The sequence below is a fragment of the Sinohyriopsis cumingii genome, chromosome 9 (genome assembly GCF_028554795.1).
Source record: "Sinohyriopsis cumingii isolate HCF-2022 chromosome 9, ASM2855479v2, whole genome shotgun sequence".
In the NCBI taxonomy this organism is placed as follows: Eukaryota; Metazoa; Mollusca; class Bivalvia; order Unionida; family Unionidae; genus Sinohyriopsis; species Sinohyriopsis cumingii.
In genome coordinates, this window is record NC_142969.1 from 7,031,005 (window position 1) to 7,054,722 (window position 23,718).

The following is a 23,718-nucleotide window of genomic DNA, read 5'->3' on the forward strand; positions in this document are numbered from 1 at the left end:
ATAATGTTTCCTACCTTAAATATTCTCAGCATGTTTTTTAATGTTTTCTAATTTCATGGTATTTGTTTTTGTAATCATATCATTATATGTTTTTCATCTTATAGGTGTTGTCTAATTGTTGTAAAGTGCTTAGAGCTTCTAAAGATCAGGCGCTATACAAAGTCCTCATTATTATTATTTATTTAGTATCTGTTTATTTAGTATCTGTTTCAGAATGACAGGTTTGCTTCATTTTAATATAATATTGCTCTCTAGGAATTGTTGAAAAATATTTTGTTGTTTAACTGCATGATGAACAACACAAAACAAGTTGGAACCTTGAAAATTTCCATAATTTTTGTATGATTTTTTTTCTTTTTCTAAACTTTAAGGAGTTTGCGTATGTTAAAAGGCAACATTTGGTCATCCTGAATTATCTTTCTTCATGAGCTTTGTAGCATTTGGTCATCTTAAATTGCCTTTTTTCGCTGCTGCTAAATATAAAGTCATATTTACATGGAGTTTTCACCCGAATACTTATTGTGCCTGCTTGGTCCTAAAGAGAATCTTGCTGATGTTACAGCCAACATTGGTCACAACAACAGTTATCTTGAAAATGCAGCTATTACTAGTCCTCATGGATGACGGTTATATTGACATCGGGTTTTCACCTAAAAACATTTATGATATCTCTCCTGTCTTAAATGAGGATGCTCTGTTTACATTTGATATGGACACTATGATGGGCTACTTCTTCTGAATAGATGGTCATTTTGAGAGGGGTGATGGTCATTTTGACAGGGGTGATCCAAGTCTATCAATGATAATTTCACTGCTCAACACTTGAAAAGATGAAATTGTCTTATCTTGGATTCCTGGCAATTATTTCTGGTCAGCAGAGTATCTGTCCCCTTGAGGGTCTTTTGCAGTTTATGATATGAGATATATATATAGAGAGTGAAAAAAAAATGTTGGCAAAAGAAAAACAGGGGAAAAAAATTGTGCTTTACAAAATACTTTCTGTACTACTAAGTTTTCTACCAAATAATACTCATAATACATTTCAGGACCAGATGCCAGGGTCATTGCAACAGGTGGGGCCTCTGTTAATAAAGCAATATTACAGGTTAGTAAAATTAAAATATTTTTAAGAATTATTAATATATTTTACATTTAAGTGTTAGTAACTTTCTTAAATTATTGAATGCTTATTTTGGTCAACACTAATTGGATTTCAGGATTTTAGGATGCTGCTTTATATTGATGAGATGATGAATGAGTTTAACATTCAGCTTTCACAACATCATTTGTAGGAGTTAAGCCAGACTTTAACATCCAGCTTTCACAACATCATTTGTAGGAGTTATGCCAGACTTTAACATCCAGCTTTCACAACATCATTTGTAGGAGTTAAGCCAGACTTTAACATCCAGCTTTCACAACATCATTTGTTGGAGTTAAGCCAGACTTTAACATCCAGCTTTCACAACATCATTTGTAGGAGTTAAGCCAGACTTTAACATCCAGCTTTCACAACATCATTTGTAGGAGTTAAGCCAGACTTTAACATCCAGCTTTCACAGCATCATTTGTAGGAGTTAAGCCAGACTTTGTTGTTTTTTTACAAGATAAATTTTAAAAAATTTGGTTGATATTAACCAAATTCTGTATGCAACTTTACATTGATAAGCCCTGAAATGAGTTGGATTTCCAGCTTTCAACTCCATTTACAGGAGTCATGTCCACAATAGTCTGTCCTCCTGACTGATTTCCACAGTACATCTTGATCAAAGTTTGTTTGTTGGATTTCAGCCAAACTTGTTATCGGGCTCAGAAGTGATGAGACCTTATAAAAGTTTAATTCCAACCTTTCCACAACATCATTTGCAAGTGTTATGTTTCTGACTTGGGTTACTGCAGCATAACTTTGACAAGGTTGTTGGTTTTTGGAACAAATTTGGCATTTGGTTTCAATATTGAAGAGATGCCTTATTTTTTTTACAAGAGTTATGGACCCTGATTTCCTGTCCCCACCATTCCACATCATTTACTGAATAGGCTTTATTTCCACCATTCCACACCATTTACTAAATAGGCTTTATTTCCCCCATTCCACATGATTTACCTGAGTTAGTGCCCAATCTTTTACAGCAATATCAGTAAATTCTTGGACTTCCTCCAGATTTGTATTTTAGCTTTATACTAATGAGACATTAAATGAATAAAAACAAATGCATTTCTTACTGTCACTTACAAGAGTTATGGACCCTGATTTCCTGTTCTACTTTGGTTTCCAACAGCATAACTTCATTTAGAATTGTTGGATTTCAAACAAGTCGTCATCTTTATACTTGTACCTTTATGCTGAATAGACATTGAATAAGATTTTGTAGCATTCCTTGTCATCATTTTGAGGAGTTATTTCCCTTGATCGCTTAATCCTAATTTTGTCTGCAAATTTCTGTGTTCAAGCCCATGCAGAGCAAACTGTAGCGAGCGATGCCTTTTTTGATGCACCTATTGCCATCTGTAGTCACTAATATTAATAGGAAATATCCTATATCAACATGCAGAACATGATGTGTTGCACAAAAATAAAATGATTTTTACCCCAGACATGGGTGTATTTAAAAAATGTACTGTTTTCAGTAATCTAGTTTTTTCAAGCAAGAGAGTTAGACATTTCTTGACACCACAGTATGCCTCTAAACTGTAGAAGTAGTCTTGTTTAATGCTCTTGGAAGACTTTCCTCAAGGCAGTTTATACACTTGATTACCACAGAGGTGATTAAATGGTAAATCAATCAGAGATAAACAGTCACCCTTGCACAGATTACTTAATTGACTGACAATTGGTAGGGTGATTTTGTGTTAAGAATCCTTTGTGGGGGTACACATAAGGCCAATTTGATCAGGTAAAATACATGAAGTGGATCAATCCAGTTCATTTGAAGTGAGGTAAAAATAACTGCATGTTGAAGAAACAGAAGTTAATACTCTGTGTTTGTGATGAGGGGCAACATTTCTTTAAAGTCAAAATTTACTACACATTTTGTTTTGGTAGCTGGAATAGCATGGAAGTATGATTCATTTAATTTATGAGATCAAAATGTCAATGCAGCTGTGATTGAGGGTAGAATGAGCTATCGTTGAAGCATGCACAGTTCAGGAAAGCTAAATTTGAGAACTTCTTATCGGTGGATTTTTAATTTGTGAAGTGCAGATTCCATGGAAGCATTTTATTCTTTGCACATACTGCAAACACCATATTGACTATAACTATTCTGGAGTGTACAGCATCCATCAATGTAGTAACACCTCTCAGCTCAGTACCTTAAGTAACTAATAAGTGTAAACATTCTAACTAGGGTGGCTGATCATAACACTTCCTCAGAGCAATGGAGATGCAGAAATATCATTTTCTCTGCTGAGAAAAATTTAGCTAGACCTTTGAATGATTTCTGATAGCAGTATGTACGTCTTGCAAAAAAATTATTGCTTCATTGGGTATTTATAGTCATTACTCAAGGTGCCCAATGCTTACTAAGGAAGTGAGCTTGTCATGTGATCAACTTTTTTTTCTTATCTTTGTTTTTTATATCTGATAAACTTGCAGGTACGTTTTGTGATATATGAGGGAGAACATACTATTTTAGTGTTCGGTGATTGGATGCTACACTGACATGAGCTGAACAATATTGTGTTTCTTATCAGTTATCCTTTGTCATGTTGATAATTATCAGTTGTAATAATAGTAATTATCAGTTATCCTTTGTCATGTTGATAATTATCAGTTGTAATAATAGTAATTATCAGTTAGCCTTTGTCATGTTGATAATTATCAGTTGTAATAATAGTAATTATCAGTTAGCCTTTGTCATCTTTATAATTATCAGTGGTAATAATAGTAATTATCAAAGTGACAAAACCTAACAACTAAGGAACACACAGCATTAGGACTAATCATATTACTTAGCATGATGAATAGACAAAGTTATTTTATAACATCATGTTGGACCAGATGTCAGTGGGTTGAATTTTGACGTCAACAAATTTAAAGAGATTTCTGTCTGTCAGTATTATGTGGTTAATTACGTAAATTAATTGTGGATTTTACAGCACACCATCAATGTAAGGCTATATGGTGCCACAAATAAGGTTATTTGATAAAAAGGTTTATTACCAACGAGCAATAAAAGTACAAAAACAAAGATGATATAGTGAAAGTAGGTTTTCGATCAATATGTGAATGGTGTAGTATAATAATAATGAGGACTTTGTACAGCGCCTAATCTTTAGAAGCTCTAAGCGCTTTACATTAGACAACACCTATAATATACAAAAAACATATAACAATATTATTACAAAAACAAACACCATGAAATCTGAAAAACATTAAAAAAATAATAAACATGCTGATAATATTTCAGGTAGGAAACATTATTAGGTCTTTAAGTTTGTTCTTGCAGTCAAAATAAGTGAGTTTTGAGAGCCCTCTTGAATGTGATCACTGTGTCTTTGTGTCTAAGTTCAGTGGGCAATTCATTCCCCGTTGCTTTGCCTTGGTATGCAAAAGAACGCTGTCCATATGACTTTGTTTTCATAGTGGGAATAATGAGTATATGATTGTCAGAAGAGGAGCGTAAGTATCTTGCTGGTGTGTACACATGGGTGAGATCAGATAGGTATGTTGGGCTAGAGTCCGACAGTGAAACGTAGCACAGATTGCAAATTTTGTGTTTGATTCTGGATCGAATGGATAGACAGTGTAGGGTACAGAGCAGCGGGGAGGTGTGCTCTGATCGTGGTACTCTAAGTATGATCGGAGCAGCTGTGTTTTGAACTTTTGAAGTTTCTGGAGTAGATATTGAGATGAACCAGACATAATTGAGTTACAATAGTCCAGTCTTGAAAGTACTAATGAACACACAAGTGTTTTAGTGGCATCAACTGAAAGATATTTGCGAACTGAGCTGATGCGTCTCAGCTCAAGATATGCAGCCTTGCATATGTTCATGACATGTTGGTGCAATGTGAGAGTACTGTCCAGAGTAACATGATTGTGTGAATTTAATGTTGGTGTTGCTGATATTTATTGTTTGAGGTAAAGGATGTGAATGAGAAAGTCTTTGTGTTGTGATCAGAATGGCCTCAGTTTTATCATCATTCACCTGCAAGTTGTGCCATGTCATCCATGATTTCACATCAGAATTGCACCTCTCTACACCTTGGATGGTAGCATTAACTTCAGTTGGGTGGCTAGATTTGTATGTTTGGGTGTCATCAGCGTACAATTCGTGAGACACTGGATGATGATCTATGGCACTTGAGAGCAACTGAGTGTACAGAATGAAGAGAACAGGTCCAGGAACAGACCCCTGTGGAACACCACAACATAGATCAACTGGGCTGGAGTGTATTCCATTTGCAGACACAATTTGTGTCCTGTTGTCCAAGTAGGACTTAACCACAGTACGGCTGTATCGTGAATGCCAAATACATGCTGGAGACGGTGAAGTAATATACCATGGTCTATCGTGTCAAATGCTGCAGACAAATCAAGGAGGGTGAGGACTGTAATCTTTCCGCTATTCAACGCAGAGAGAATGTCATTAACTACTTTTAGAAGAGTAGTTTCAGTACTGTGGCAATGGCAATATGCAGATTGTACATTGCTAAAAAGACTTTGAATTTAGATGAGATACCAGCTGGGATAGAACAACCTTTTCTAAGATTTTTGATATGAATGGCAAATTAGAAACTGGGCAGTAGTTCTTTAAATTGTTATGTCTAGTGTTGGTTTCTTCAGCAGAGGCTTTACAATGGCAGTTTTGAAAAATGATGGGAATTCCCCAAATGAGAGAGAGGTATTAATAACATCAGTTAGTGAAGGCAATACTGGACCTAAGCACTCAAGCAGCAGTGATGTTGGAATTGGATCAAGTTCACATGACTTTGGTGCACTCTTCATCACGATTGTACTTACAAAATCCATAGAGACAGGTTCAAATGCTGCTAATGGTTGCCACTCAAATTCTGTATCCCAACTGTCTGGTGATGATGAGTCAATTGAAATTGTGGTGTCAAGCTTGTCTCTAATGGTTTGTACTTTGTCATGGAAGTAATTTGCAAACATGTCCGGAAGGACGACTGGAGAGAAGGTAGTTGGAAGTGGTGTTGATTTGTTCCTTGACATTAGCTTATTAGTAATCTCGAAGAGCTCTTTGCATATAAAGGGTAATTAGATAATAAAAGATAAATTAGGTTGATTAATAGTGGAGATGTTGATTAAAAATACTCAAAGTAAATGGGGTTGTAAATTAGCTTTAGTTTAGAATAAATGTTAACTTCCTTTAGGAAATTTAAAATGCAAGTCATTTACTATATGAGAAAGCTCTTTCCAAGTTTGGTATATGTTTGCACAAAAATGACTGCTGCTGGTCATGTGAGAAGGGTGGCCTTTCTTGAGAGTTTGGCATTCTGGCAGATGGTATTTCAAAATGTATGCATGTGTAAGGTTTAAAGGCACATCAACATGATCCATTCTGTATTGTGCCAAATATTTTTATGTATTCTAAGAAAAGACCAAATGATTAAGTCCAGAAATATAAAGTCAGAGCATGTATATAAACTACACTCTTTTAAATAACTCTAAGACCTTCTTTGCTGGAACATAATAACAGGATGCAAAAAAGGAATTATTTAAAAAAAGTAGTAATTATTAATAATTTTTGAAATTACAAGTTCAAAAGATTTGGATTTATCAGTCAAAGATATTTTTTATATAAATTCAGTCATGAACTGATGTACCTTCATGTAAGGTACCATGAGATCAGGGTACTCTATTTACTCACTTGTACATCAGTTTGAAAAATATATACTATGATCTCCCATTGGATATTGCACTTGCTCTGGGTCTATGCAATGTTCAGCCGGATCTGACCTACATGTGAGTATAGACAGTATAATTATCTTCTTTGTTCACCATTTGATTTCAAACAAATGCCATAGACCATGGCACAAGTTCCTCTATAAATCTCAAAATCTATTATTTATTATAATTATCTTTCTTCATGTTTGTTAGTAACTATAAACATTTCACAGAACGTTCGGTAAGCATTAGGAGTAAAAATGAAGTCTTTAATTTTTCTTAAAAGAGTCTTCTGTTATCTCAAAACCTGATACATTTTGGATTATTTATAAAAAGGAATTAAGATTCTTTTCTCTGGAATGGCCTCCACCAAATAATACTGGCCGCCATGTATAGCCTATCGTGCTGAAAAATGGCGTTAAACCCCACAACAACAACAACAACAATTTCTCTGGAATGGTGAGTTCCACGTGTTTCTGATCAGCTGGCAATAGAAACTTTATTTCAAGCTCAAGCCCCGAGTTTTACGATCTCAAGACCTTTAGTCATGAAACTGGCTGAGGACAACAAGTGAAGAGGTATTCAGATTTTAAAAAATATAGATATTCAGCAACTTCTTTTTAGCGCTGTTCAGGTTATTGCAAAAAAGTAAATTGGATTGATTTTATCCTTTGGATCCTTTTATATTTGCAAAATTTAAATGATAATGAGAAATTCTTTCTTTGATTTACTTTTTTGCATTCAGTTTTTAGTTGTATTTTAATATCTTTTTTTTTCTTAGGGAAGCAAAGGAAGTTGTGCAATGGCAGGTCAATGAAAGCCAAACCTTTATAGTGTGTTTGATTGTGGATAAAATTATATTTATCTTACATGTTCCTTTTTAAATTGCATCCAACTACAAACAGTATAGACCCTGATCTACCATCATATAATGCATTGGACGATGTTTGTTCTTTAATATGATTACTCTGTCAGACTGCATATACCCTGATCTGTTGGAGCATTATTCAATGGTAGATCAGGGTATGTGATGTGTGCATTGGATCTGACTTATAAGTTAAACCTAGTATATTTGTTAGATTAAATCCTTAATACAACAATATTTTTATAATCTTTTCATCATTCTCTTTCTAGGTCATAGCAGATATTTTCAACTCCTCAGTTTATGTGACAGATGTGCCTAATTCTGCTGCTCTTGGTGGATGTTATAGAGCCAAGCATGGTAATGTATCCTGTCAGTAAAATTCATTAATGTTAAGCTCTTGACCCAGGCATGGTAATATATCTTATCAGTAAAATTCATTAATATTAAGTTATTGACACAAGCATGGTAATGTATCCTGTCAGTAAAATTCATAAAGTTATTGACCAAAGCATGGTAATGTATCCTGTCAGTAAAATTCAATAATATTAAGTTATTAACACAAGCATGGTAATGTATCCTGTCAGTAAAATTCATTAAGTTATTGACCAAAGCATGGTATTGTATCTTGTCAGTAAAATTCATTAATATTAAGTTATTGACCCAAGCACAGTATGTATCCTGTCGGTAAAACTCATTAAGTTATTGACCAAAGCATGGCATTGTATCCTGTTAGTAAAGTTCATTAATATTAAGTTATTAACACAAGCATGGTAATTTATCCTGTCAGTAAAATTCATTAAGTTATTGACCAAAGTATGGTAATGTATCTTGTTAGTAAAATTCATCAATATTTAGTTATTGACCCAAGCACAGTATGTATCCTGTCAGTAAAATTCATTAATATTAAGTTATTGATTCAAGCTTGGTAATGTATCTTGTCAGTAAAATTCATTAATATTAAGCTATTGACCCAAGTACAGTAATGTATCCTGTCAGTAAAATTCATTGATATTAAGTTATTGACCCATGAACAGTTATGTATCTTGTCAGTAAAGTTCATTAATGTTAAGCTATTTACCCAAGTATGGTAATGTATCGTGTCAGTAAAATTTATTAATATTAAGTTATTGACCCAAGCATGGTATGTATCCTGTCAGTAAAACTCATTTAGTTATTGACCAAAGCATGGCATTGTATCCTGTCAGTAAAATTCATTAATATTAAGTTATTAACACAAGCATGGTAATTTATCCTGTCAGTAAAATTCATTAAGTTATTGACCAAAGTATGGTAATGTATCTTGTTAGTAAAATTCATTAATATTTAGTTATTGACCCAAGCACAGTATGTATCCTGTCAGTAAAATTCATTAATATTAAGTTATTGACCCATGAACAGTTATGTATCTTGTCAGTAAAATTCATTAATATTAAGTTATTGACCCATGAACAGTTATGTATCTTGTCAGTAAAATTCATTAATGTTAAGCTATTGACCCAAGTTTGGTAATGTATCGTGTCAGTAAAATTCATTAATATTAAGTTATTGAATCAAGCATGGTAATGTATCCTCTCAGTAAAATTCATTAATGTTCAGTTATTGATCCAAGTACAGTAATGTATCCTGTCAGTAAAATTCATTAATATTAAGTTACTGACCCATGAACAGTAATGTATCATGTCAGTAAAATTCATTAATATTAAGTTATTGATCCAAGTACAGTAATGTATCCTGTCAGTAAAATTCATAAATATTAAGTTATTGACCCATGAACAGTTATGTATCTTGTCAGTAAAATTCATTAATGTTAAGCTATTGACCCAAGTTTGGTAATGTATCGTGTCAGTAAAATTCATTGATATTAATTTATTGAATCAAGCATGGTAATGTATCCTCTCAGTAAAATTCATTAATGTTAAGCTAATGACCCAAGCACGGAAATGTATATTGTCAGAAAAATTCATTGATATTAGGCTATTTATGCAAGTACAGTTATGTATCTTATCAGTAAAATTCATTGATATAAGTTATTGACCCAAGCACAGTAATGTATCCTGTCAGTAAAATTTGTTAACATTAAGTAAAATTCACCTCCCTGATGCATTTGAATTTTTATTTCCAAATTAATACTGCAATAAGATTTGGATGTGTTTATGTTTAATACCCAATTCCATGATCCTTATTACTACTGCAATAAGATTTGGATGTGTTTATGTTTAATATCCAATTCCATGATCCGTATTACTACTGCAATAAGATTTGGAGGTGTTTATGTTTAATACCCAATTCCATGATCCTTATTACTACTGCAATAAGATTTGGATGTGTTTATGTTTAATACCCAATTCCATGATCCGTATTACTACTGCAATAAGATTTGGATGTGTTTATGTTTAATACCCAATTCCATGATCCGTATTACTACTGCAATAAGATTTGGATGTGTTTATGTTTAATACCCAATTCCATGATCCATATTACTACTCCAATAAGACTTGGATGTGTTTATGTTTAATACCCAATTCCATGATCCGTACAGATAAATATACCATATACTCCCATGTAAGTAAGGTCTAGGTGCAAACAACATAGATTCTGATTTACCAGTGCATAATTCTTTAATGGGTTAGGTTCGTTGTTGTTTGTTCTGCTGATTACTCCTAACAAATTGCATAAACCCAGAATGACTGGCAGATTATTTGATCACAGATCTGAGTCTAATTGGTTTGCATTTGGATCCAATTTGTGTATGCACATATACAGTAACTTCTAACAGTGGTATGCATGAAAAGACCATAGAATATTCCTAGTCCAGTGAATGGGTTATCTTGTTTTGGGGTTATTGCATTTTAAAAAGTCATCAGAGTTGTTTCATTGTATGGTAGCTTTTAGTCAGTTTTGTTGGGATTTTGTTATTGTTGTTTTATTTGTGATAATCACTTTTCAGCAAAGCAGAGAAAATTTCTGAATATCTAAAATAATAAAATATAATCAAGAATAGTACTAAACAGACAGAGACAAAAAGCCAAAATACTACAGCAAAACTTTGAATCATCAGAAATGCCCAATTTTTGATCAGGAGACATTACCTGCTAAACAGTTTATAGTGTAATGATCTGACATACTGTTGTATACAAGTAGGTCTGTCATTTTTCTTACATGACACACATTTTATCCTAAAATGATGTAATCAATATTTAAGTGAAAAAGTTTGGGATATATTCACTAACTGATATCATTTTATTACCTTTACACAGTGCAGATCACAAGGTCTTATGTGATAATCTTTTGTCCATTGTCCTTCATCCATTTGCACGTTTGTTATTGCTACTCCGTATAAACTACTGGGAGAATTGCTATAAAGGGTCTAGTTGGTTCTAAATTAAAATGGTCAATAGTGCAACCATAGCTGGCATCTTAAAACTTTTGTTATCGCTACTTTTTCTGAACAGGTGATCATATTGACTTGGGATTTTTGTTAAGAGACCTCTCATGGTATCTGTTGGTCCTTAGTGAAGGTGGTGCCAATCTGACAGTCCGAATAGCTGGCCTTTCGAACAGTTGGCTGTAATTGATGCTCCTTCAGAATAGATGGTCATATTAACTGGAAGTTTTTCTAATACAATTCTTCTGTTGTCTAGTTGGTCCTAATTGGAAATGATGCTTCTCAGATCTCCAACAAGGCAGCCATTTTTAAAATTTTTGTTATCACTGTTTCTTCAGACAGGATGGTACTATTGAGATTAGGTTTCACTAAAAGACTTCTTATGATCTTTTTTTGTTCCTGAAGGAAAGTGGTACTATTATGATATCTAATACAGCCACCATAGCAGTCATCTTGAAAATCATGTTATTATTACTTCTGTTGTATGGTCTTATTAACATGGACTTTTCACTAAAAAATCCCAGTTATTATAATGTTTACTTGATCCTAAGTGAAAAGTGTTGATTTTACATCCAATATGGCCATTATGATGGTCATCTTTGAAATCCAGTTCTTGCTACTCTTCCTAAATGGATGGTCTTATTGACATGGGCTTTTCACTAAAAAATCACAGTTATTATTCCCAGTTATTATAATGTTTACTTGATCCTAAGTGAAAAGTGTTGATGTAACATCCAATATGGCCATTATGATGTTCTTGCTACTCTTCTTAAATGGATGGTCGTTTTGACATCAGTTTTTAACTAAAAAGACTGAATGTAGTGTTGATTTAGCATCCAGTATGGCCAGTTTGATGTACAACATAAAAATATTTTTGTTGCTACTCCTCATGAACAGATGGTTCTATTGACATGGAGATTCACCCAAAAACTTATTATAATGTCTTGTTGGTCCCATATATAAAGAAATTGTGCTGATCTAGCATGATGGTCATGGTGGCCATCTTTGAAATCTTTTCACTAATTCTCTGATGACGTGGATTTAGTCTTAACTGATTTTATGATCATGGTCTTGATGTAATTAGCTTTACTGGCATGAAAGCCAATATCAAAAGAAGATTTTTTAAAATGGATTTGTCAAATTTTACTCAGCTGTGGATATTACCTGAAGCATATCTTGAATGATATGACTTCAATAACTTGGGTTTTCTTTGGTTTCTAAATAATACTGACAGATTTAAGCAGTCTTAACACATCATCATATCTTGACATTGAGATAGGTTCAGCTGTCTTCTACCTGAGATATCAGGTTAAAGGTCAAAGGTTATAATAACAAATTCATATTGTACATACAGGTATGTTGCGAACATGTTAAGTCAAATAAAAGAAACTAGTTTTGTTACTAAATATGGTATCCTGAAGTTTCTCAAGAATATCAGAGATTGTTTCTTTACCCAGCAGTTAAAAGAAGAAATGGTCTTATCTTGGATTCCTTGCTAATTCTATTTGACCAATAGAGCATCAGTTCCTTTGAGAGACTTTATTTCAGCATTAATCATCTTTGATACATTTTTAGCATGGCAAGGTCTAGAGACACCCTTTACCGATGTTGTGAAGAACCATCCAGATCCTGTGTGTGTGGCTAGCCACACGCCTGGTGTGGAGAAGGTGAGAATGAATCTCCTTAGCTCTTTTATTGTTATCCCCACATTTTTTGAGCTCTTTTATTGTTATCCCCACATTTTTGGAGCTCTTTTATTGTTATCCCCACATTTTTGGAGCTCTTTTATTGTTATCCCTACATTTTGGAGCTCTTTTATTGTTATCCCCCCAGTTTTCAGTACAAAGGTTAAAATTATTTGATCCTACATGTCAGCAATTGTGTGCATTTTACGGATTCTAGAATGGCTTACTTTACCAGTGAAATGATAATGAACTAAAATGGAATACAGAAAAAACGTAGAATGAGAAGAAATTAAATGATGAATGCATTGTTGGAGAAAATTGAGAATGCAGATACAAAAATACACAATGTAGAATGATAATGTATGAGCAAATATGGAACAAAACATGAATTCAGTTCAGGAATATATCTAAAAACTGACCCCGGTTATTTACTTTGGCTCTTGTCACTCCTTACAAGTCATGACATTGTTCTTTTGGAGGCAGACATAGCAACCACAGTTGTTTTGTCAATAAACATTGACTGCAGCATAGGTGGGGCATGAGATACAGTGATGTAAATAAATTTACATTGGAAATGGATGAAGGTGTGATCCAGAATGATTCTGTCAATCTATAAAAATGTGTGATCCAGAATGATTCTGTCAATCTATAAAAATGTGTGATCCAGAATGATTCTGTCAATCTTTAAAAATGTGTGATACAGAATGATTCTGTCAATCTATAAAAATGTGTGATCCAGAATGATTCTGTCAGTCTATAAAAATGTGTGATTCAGAATGATTCTGTCAGTCTATAAAAATGTGTATCATATATATAACAAATGACTTTAGATCATTTACATTTTCTGTACTCATATTTTTGTTGGCAATTTAAAGTTACCGTTTTACAGTTTTTTTACATAAATCTCCATAACACACAATTGCTTTTACTATCACACAACTTCATGGACACATGGATTTATAATGAAGTGTTCCAGCTATCAGAATCAAAATAGGTCATAGTGTCCTAATTGTAATGCTTGATTTTGCTGTGTTGGATTTTAAGCTGATAATGTGTCATCAGAATGATTTCATGCACATGTGAATGTTGTTTTGGAGTAATGTTGTTGATCTTTCAGAGAGGTTGAGTACTTGTAAATGAAGGTAATTTACACAGAAAAACCAACAAATTTTTACAAAAAACTCTTTATTGACAGTTGTTCCTAGCACAATTATAAAACATATTTTAATCTTTTAAACAGCCCCATTACCCTCTTCCCCAGTTTTCTCAGTGCGCAGAAGAGGTGACATCCCCTTCACAATTTTTTTTTAGGTCCCTCAGTAACTCATGTTTTTGGACGAGTTCTTGAGGAAGAGGTGTATATAAAGTACCTTACTGTTCATATTAATCCTGTTTACTTGATATAGTGTGGAAGCCTTCTCATGCCCATTGAACCAGTACCATTCATTGAAGACAGTTAAAGACTGAATGACATTTTATAGTTCATGGCTGTGACATTTTTTGCGTCCATGGATTGATTCATCTCCAAGGTCATTTTTGATATCGGCAAAATTTCGAGAAGAAATTTTAAGGTGTGTGGAAGGCCATTGATCCACAAAGATGATGTATTCATTCATATGTAATTTAGACAGCTTATTGCTTGGCAAGGCATGTTTAGTAACATTGTAATTATTAACCAATAGTCAGGCATGTTTAGTAACATTCTGCTAATCAAACATTTTGCATTCATCTTTGTGAGAAAAAAAGTGGATAAGTTGGCATCTGAAGAAATTTTAATGATTTAAATTACATTAAAAAAGGAGTATTTAAATGGAAAGCAAGTAATCTAGAGTGAAGGAAATTGACAAAGATGTGAACACTAAATTTTCCTTCAGATGGTTTGAACATGTAGAACTGAAGACAGCTTAACTAAAACAGGTATTTTGATTAAACTAGGTGTGACTTACTGGACAGTTTTATGCAGTTTACTTACAAAGTAAATGAATTGCAGCAATCATGGTTTTGTTGTTTTTGAAGATCACATCAAATGTGTCACTTTTAAAACAGAAACGCTCACGCTACATTATTGATAAGTTGTTTACACAGTTCAGTGATGAAACTGAACCATTTGGAGAAGTTGCTAGTATTGTTACCTCTGACACTGAGGCAGCAGCTGTCACATTTCCACAAAGTGTTTTGATGTGATACGATATCAGATGCTGAGGTATGTTTGTTAATGCTTTTATAGAATGAATTTCTCATGAACGTGCAATTCTTTTAGGATAAGGGGAATCTGATCCAAAATCCCCTCAACTCTGACGTATATTTTTCTCATGTTTTTCGTAATGTTGTTCACGACTCTGATAGACTTACCTTTGCAAACACTTCCAAATAAAAAACACCTGCTTATCAAGGACACCTAAATTTCACTTGCCTATAATATTTGCATCTGTATGTGAAGGACACTTGTATACAAAGAACATAACTTGCATTTCATTTTGTGTGCTTTATCAACAGGTTTCACATAATTTTTAAGAGTGAATCATTTTTGTTTTTTTCATCCTGACTTTAGATATATGACCTACTGCAGGCAAGATATGAGAAGCTAGAGGAGATGATAGCGGCCAATCATGAGAATAAAATGCGGCTTGGCAAGATATCAGAATGGAGGAGATGATGGCGGCCAAGTATAAGAATAAAATTGATTAATGCAGCTTGGTTGGTGTAGTTGTTGAATCTGAAGTGAATTTGCAAGCTGCATGTTCCCTTATACCCAATGAAAACTGTATGTACCCTGATCTGCCATGATATAATGCACTGACATATTAAGGTCTGTGTTGTTTGTTATACTAATTATTCCTAAGAAACTGCATGGACGCAGATTTGCTGGCACGTTATGCGATGGCAGTTCTGGATCTATCAAGTTTGCAGTCAGATCAGTTGTATATGTGAGTGTATATGGTAGTTCACTTGGAACTTGGTTTGTGATTAGACAGGTGCTTTGTGAATTAATAATTGCACAGTTGATGTTTGTTTTATAAAGGGGATTGATTTTTTGACAATAAAATGTAATATCACTTATCATGAAGAGCTTCTTGTATAATGTGTTAAAATACACTTTATTACATTTGACTGCCATACATGTTTGATCTGTCATTTCATTTGGATGTTCGGTCTTTATTTCCATATCACATCCAAAATATGTTTTCAGTTTTAAGTAGAATCAGTGACAGATTTGTACTGACTCGTGGAGTAATAGTAGATCAGACTTTTGATTGCTTTCAAGTTATAAAGATAATAGGATACACTTGTACAATCAAAGCTAACAGATGATGAACATTATTTTGTAGTCATGGTAACCGAAATCCTGTTTTCAAAACATCAATGTTGAACTTTTCTGATATGTTGACTATGACAGATGTGTTATTTTTTTAAATATTTGTTTTCGATCAAGTCTTAAACAATGCATGTAATTTTTTACACTAATTGCAGATTGTTTAAATATCTTTGAATATGAAATTTTACAGTAATTGCAGATTGTTTAAATATCTTTGAATATGTAATTTTACAGTAATTACTGATTACATGACTTAAAAGTGCAATAAATAAAGTTGTTTACTTAATTGTAATAACAGAAATCTTTGGACTGATTAAAGTATGGATAGGTGCATTGCTGTAATTTGGACTGATTAAGTGTGGATAATTGTTAAATGCATAGCTGTAATTTGGACTGATTAAAGTATGGATAGGTACATTGTTAAATGCATAGCTGTAATTTGGACTGATTAAAGTATGGATAGGTACATTGTTAAATGCATAGCTGTAATTTGGACTGATTAAAGTATGTATAGCTACATTGTTAAATGCATAGCTGTAATTTTATCCATGCAGAATCAAGTGTTAGATTTATGATTAAACCCAAGATATATGAATAAATATTTTTGATAAACAGATCATAGAGCTTTCATTGTTTGTCTAATTTGTATTTATTCATGGATGAATGCATCTTTTTACAAATAAAATCTGTTTTGATTTTTGAAAGGAATAGATGGCTATTAGTTTTTATTTCTGTTATTTCTCTTTTCAAATTCTTGAAGGGGCATTTTCTATTACCCATGATGCTGTATGTATTTTAGAGAGACCTGTCAAGTTCAATAAAACATGACACAACCAACAACACTAAAACAATACTATTACCTCTATGAGCACCCATGTCATGATCATTCACTTACAACGTGGCTTCAACATCAAAGGTACCTGACACCAACAAAGTGCACAGATGCTAACTAATTTAAAAGACAGTGGAACCACTCTTTTCTTTGTACCATTTCTATGTACAGAACAACTTCAAACACTAAACTTGACAATAAATTAAGACTACAAAAAATAACTAAAATTGCATTGCCACAGCTGGTGTACTAACAGGTCATAGAAGCCATCACCAAAATGGAAGACGTTACTAGTGATCTCTGCTTATGTTGACAGTATTACCACAGTCCTGAAGATGTCAAGATATATTGGGTAGTAATGTACTACAGTAATGACTGGATTGATTTGGATCAAAGAGTGACTGGATCAAAATCAAATTCATAGCACTGTTTTATCACAGTAACATAATAGTCAGAATGATTTTTAAATATTTCTTAGCAATATTCAACAATTTCATAGCTCATTTTGACTTGGAAGCATGCAGTAAGAGATATGCTGTTTCAAGAGCATAGATTACCTTGTACATGTAACACACTTTTTTGAGATTACCATACATAGCAGTGGAAGTTATCTCCCTTATCCTGTTCACTCAGTGACATAAAGAAAAGGTGACAGCAGTGATGATTTGTATTCCCAGCTTCAACAGTGTTACTCAGGTCTATATGTCTGTCCAATAGTATTCCATTCTAGTTAATTTGCCAATTAGGTTACTAATTTTTATGTAGTTTGTTATTCTGTTTCACCTGAAAATTGTAATTTGGAGATACAATAATAAATAGATTGTGTAACATGAACAGTTGATGTTGACATAATATCCATCATGGCCAGTGCTTGTATTAAATAAAACAATTAAATAAAACAAAAACAATTAAATAAAGCAATCAAAACTGTTCAGTGGGTCACATTGGTTGATGATTTTTTTTTTTAGTTTTCAGTGTCATTGTTTTTAATAAGTTATCTGTTATTGTATAGAGTCTGGCAATTATTAAACTTGAGAGCTAAGTTACTTCTTCAGATGAAAGCCAGACGTCAGTTCTACATCTTCTGAACAATGAGATGGACATAAATCAACCTTATCTTTGACCAATATGGACATAAATCAGCCCTACCTTGACCAGTATCGACTTAAATCAGCCCTACCTTGACCAATATGGACATAAATCAGCCCTACCTTGACCAATATGGACATAAATCAGCCCTACTTTGACCAATATGGACATAAATCGGCCCTACCTTGACCAGTATGGACATAAATCATCCCTACCTTGACCAATATGGACACAAATCATCCCTACCTTGACCAATATGGACATAAATCAGTCTTATCTTTGACCAATATGGACATAAATGAGCCCTACCTTGACCAATATGGACATAATTCAGCCTTATCTTTGACCAATATGGACATAAATCAGGCCTAACTTGACCAGTATGGACATAAATCAGCCTTATCTTTGACCAATATGGACATAAATCAGGCCTAACTTGACCAGTATGGACATAAATCAGCCTTATCTTTGATCAATATGGACATAAATCAGGCCTAACTTGACCAGCATGGACATAAATCAGCCTTATCTTTGACCAATATGGACATAAATCAGCCCTACCATGACCAATATGGACATAATTAAGCCCTACCATGACCAATATGGACATAAATGAGCCCTACCCTGACCAATAAAATGGACATAATTTAGCCCTACCTTGACCAATAAAATGGACATAATTCAGCCCTATACTTGACCAATAAATGGACATAAATCAGCCCTACCCTTGACCAATAAAATGGACACAATTCAGCCCTAGGCTCGACATATAAAATGGACATGTTTTAGCCCTACCTTTGACCAACAATATGGACATAGTTCAGCCCTACCATTGGTACTAGAGTAAAAACAAAATCTTCCAAATTTAAAGAGAAGTTTTTTTTTTTATAGGCAAGTATTGTCTACATTTTAACCTTGAAAGGTTACAGTTAGCTTCAGTGTGGACACATATCTGTAATTGTTGATTCTATCCACAAGAGATCTGTCATTGCTGATTATGCACCAAGAGATCAATAATGTGTTATACACCTAGTGATATATCATGTGTTATACACCTAGAGATCTATCATGTGTTTTGTATCTTGAGATCTATCATGTGTTATGCACCAGTAGATCTATTTTGTATTATGGACCAAGAGATCTATCGTGTTATACACCTAGAGATCTATCATGTGCTATACACTCAACATCTATCACGTGTTTTGCACCTTGAGATCTATCATGTGTTATGCACCACTAGATCTTTTCTGTATTATGGACCAAGAGATCTATCATGTGTTATACACCTAGCGATCTATCAAGTGTTATACACCAAGAGATCTGTCATATGTTATACACCTAGAGATCTATCATGTGTTTTGTATCTTGAGATCTATCATGTGTTATGCACCAATAGATCTATTTTGTATTATGGACCAAGAGATATATCATGTATGATACGCCAAGCAATCTGTCATTACTTGCTCAGCACAAACAGATCTACTACTGGTTATGATATCATTCCTCGTTATACACCAACAGATCTCATTCCTCGTTATGCACCAACAGATCTCATTCCTTGTTATGCACCAACAGATCTCATTCCTCGTTATGCACCAACAGATCTCATTCCTCATTATGCACCAACAGATCTCATTCCTCGTTATGCACCAACAAATCTCATTCCTCATTATGCACCAACAGATCTCATTCCTCGTTACGCACCAACAGATCTCATTCCTTGTTATGCAACAACAAATCTCATTCCTCATTATGCACCAACAAATCTCATTCCTCATTATGCACCAACAAATCTCGTTCCTTGTTATGCACAATAGATCTGTCATCCTTTGTTATGAAAATGCAGATCTGCTGTCAAATAGTATGTACCAAAATATGTTACTGCTTTGTATGCACCAACAGGAGATTTACCATTTCATTTTATGCACATAGAGATATCATTAGTTGTTACTGCACCTACATGTATATCAGTAATTGTTATGCACAGGCAGTTATATACAGTCAGCTTTGTATAGGTTTTAATAGTAACATCAATAAATCAGCTAAGTATACAAACCTTTGCAATGCGTAGAGAACTACAAAACTGTAAAAGTAGGTGATGGGCACAGTATTACCTCATCTCTATGCGTTGTGTCTGTATGGTTTGAAGTTTTGAAGTTTGTGGAATTTTCATTCCACATATTTTGCCATGTATGAGGAATGTGCTGATTTATATATTTGAAGTCAGCACATGGAATCTTCCATTTGCAAATGGCTGAAGTGGGTCCCTCATAATATTATCAGCACATGGAATCTTCCATTTGGAAATGGCTGAAGTGGGTCCCTCAATATTATCAGCACATGGAATCTTCCATTTGCAAATGGCTGAAGTGGGTCCCTCATAATATTATCAGCACATGGAATCTTCCATTTGGAAATGGCTGAAGTGGGTCCCTCATAATATTATAAGCACATGGAATCTTCCATTTGCAAATGGCTGAAGTGGGTCCCTCATAATATTATCAGCACATGGAATCTTCCATTTGGAAATGGCTGAAGTGGGTCCCTCATAATATTATAAGCACATGGAATCTTCCATTTGGAAATGGCTGAAGTGGGTCCCTCATAATATTATCAGCACATGGAATCCTCCATTTGGAAATGGCTGAAGTGGGTCCCTCATAATATTATAAGCACATGGAATCTTCCATTTGGAAATGGGTGAAGTGGGTCCCTCATAATATTATCAGCACATGGAATCTTCCATTTGGAAATGGGTGAAGTGGGTCCCTCATAATATTATCAGCACATGGAATCTTCCATTTGGAAATGGCTGAAGTGGGGTGAGAAGATTCTTCATTTTAACATTATCAGCAAAGTGTGGGTTTTCAAAACATAATATAATCCTATGAACTATGTTCAACTGAGATTGCCAATCATTTCAAGATGGAATGGTTACTCATAATGGTCTGTGACAAGGTCATAAGGCTGGTTTATGGTTCTTGGCATACAACTTTATTTATAAATCTGATGAAACTGGTAACCAGATTTGACGTTTTCCCTTGTTGCTTGATGCATCTCTGAAACAATTATCACTTGGCTGGCACTGTAATTAGCAACTGTAGTTATAAAGGTCTAAAATATGAAGTGGTAAAAAATTATGACTATTGAACATTTTTTTAATATAAATATATGCACATCATCTCATCATTCTGTCCTTTCCCAGTAACTAGTTGTATGTCATAATGTCCATGTACAACTAGTTGTATGTCATTATGTCCATGTGCAACTTGTTGTATGTCATTATGTCCATGTACAACTTGTTGTATGTCATTATATCCCAGTAACTTGTTGTATGTCATTATGTCCATGTACAACTTGTTGTATGCCATTATGTCCCAGTAACTTGTTGTATGTCATTATGTCCATGTACAACTAGTTGTATGTCATTATGTCCATGTACAACTAGTTGTATGTCATTATGTCCATGTACAACTTGTTGTATGTCATTATGTCCATGTACAACTTGTTGTATGTCATTATGTCCATGTACAACTAGTTGTATGTCATTATGTCCATGTACAACTTGTTGTATGTCATACTGTCCATGTACAACTAGTTGTATGTCATTATGTCCATGTACAACTTGTTGTATGTCATACTGTCCATGTACAACTTGTTGTATGTCATTATGTTCATGTACAACTTGTATGTCATTATGTCCATGTACAACTTGTTGTATGTCATTATGTCCATGTACAACTTGTTGTATGTCATACTGTCCATGTACAACTTGTTGTATGTCATTATGTCCATGTACAACTTGTTGTATGTCATTATGTCCATGTACAACTTGTTGTATGTCATGCTGTCCATGTACAAACTTGTTGTATGTCATTATGTCCATGTACAACTAGTTGTATGTCATTATGTCCATGTACAACTTGTTGTATGTCATGCTGTACATGTACAAACCGGTTGCATTTCATGCTAGCCATTTACAACTTGTTGTATTTCATGCTGTCAATGTACAACTTGTATTTCATGCTGTCCATGTACAACTTGTTGTATTTGATGCTGTCCATTTACAACTTGTTGTATTTCATGCTGTCCATGTACAACTTGTTGTATTTCATGCCATCCATATACAGCTTGTTGTATTTTATGCTGTCTATGTACAACTTGTATTTCATGCTGTCCATGTACAACTTGTATTGTATGCTGTCCATGTACAACTTGTTGTATTTCATGCTGTCCATGTACAACTTGTTGTATTTCATGTTGTTGTATTTCATGCTGTCCATGTACAACTTGTTGTATTTGATGCTGTCCATGTACAACTTGTTGTATTTCATGCCATCCATATACAGCTTGTTGTAGTTCATGCTGTCTATGTACAACTTGTATTTCATGCTGTCCATGTACAACTTGTATTGTATGCTGTCCATGTACAACTTGTTGTATTTCATGCTGTCCATGTACAACTTGTTGTATTTCATGCTGTCCATGTACAACTTGTTGTATTTCATGCTGTCCATATACAGCTTGTTGTATTTCATGCTGTCCATGTACAACTTGTTGTATTTCATACTGTCCATGTACAACTTGTTGTATTTCATGCTGTCCATATACAGCTTGTTGTATTTCATGCTGTCCATGTACAACTTGTTGTATTTCATACTGTCCATGTACAACTTGTTGTATTTCATGCTGTCCATATACAGCTTGTTGTATTTCATGCTGCCCATATACAGATATGTTTAGCCATTCTTGGTAGGTCATTGAATGGAGTATATAATATGTGGCAGTCCTCCTCATTGTTGATCTGAACACTTGGGAGACAATGTATAGTTACTGGATCCATTTCCTCAGGATACAGCCTGAATTTGTATCAAACAGAAAGTGTCTTTTTAGCATCTGTATTGGAATGTGGAAATGTTAGTACAACTCTAACAAGATCACAAAGAAGTTTATATTGTTTCCTGTGCATGGATTGGTTCAGGTTGCGGACTAACGGCCATAACTTCTCCAAAATTGGTGTTTTCTTGGTTGAATTTTGGAAGATCTGACCTTGACCTAATAGGAATGGTACAATGCTTATTTAAACTTAAATCACTGAAATTCCTGCTTCCATCCATTACTGAGTTTCATCTGATATTCAGGCGCTGATTTTGGCGTTTTGTCATTGGGAGATAATTCATGCATATATATTGACAAATTTTAAATACCAATACCAAACCTGAATGTTTCATCCACCTGAGCTCTTTACAAATCCAACCATAATCCATTACTTGTTGTCACATATAGTATAAACCATCTCCACAAACTTCAAAGTTAAGCAGAATGTCCAAAACCAAACCAATCCTATTTAAAGAGTCAAAGTAATGTTAAATTATTTATACTTCTTGAGTTCTTTAATCAAATTATAATTCATTAGCATCTTTAATCCTTTCCAAATTACTACGGTTCATATAATTCAATGATTATAACGAGGCTACTGTTGTCTGAATTAGCAATTAAAGTTGTCTTGCTCAAAGGTTAAGTCAGTTCACAGTCATAATATCATGGGAACAGTCATGAGATCATGGAAACACAGTCATGAGATCATGGAAACACAGTCATGAGATGATGGGAACAGTCATGAGATCATGGGAATCCTTTACTGGAAATATATACTACATTTGAAGCAAGGTGTGAAAAAAAGAGAAAGAAAAATA

At 34.0% G+C, this 23,718-nt stretch overlaps 1 protein-coding gene across 1 annotated transcript in view; it reads left to right on the plus strand.

The window, feature by feature from the left end:
• Window positions 1-16,809, plus strand: part of LOC149791221 (xylulose kinase-like) — a 77,981-nt gene extending 61,172 nt beyond the window's left edge. The window contains exons 15-18 of the mRNA XM_089969695.1: window positions 1,047-1,105; window positions 7,985-8,072; window positions 12,676-12,767; window positions 15,337-16,809. Of these exons, the coding sequence (XP_089825821.1) occupies window positions 1,047-1,105; window positions 7,985-8,072; window positions 12,676-12,767; window positions 15,337-15,441 (344 nt within the window). The 3' untranslated portion in view covers window positions 15,442-16,809. The remainder of the gene's footprint in view (window positions 1-1,046; window positions 1,106-7,984; window positions 8,073-12,675; window positions 12,768-15,336) is intronic.
• The last annotated feature ends 6,909 nt before the right edge of the window (window positions 16,810-23,718 follow it).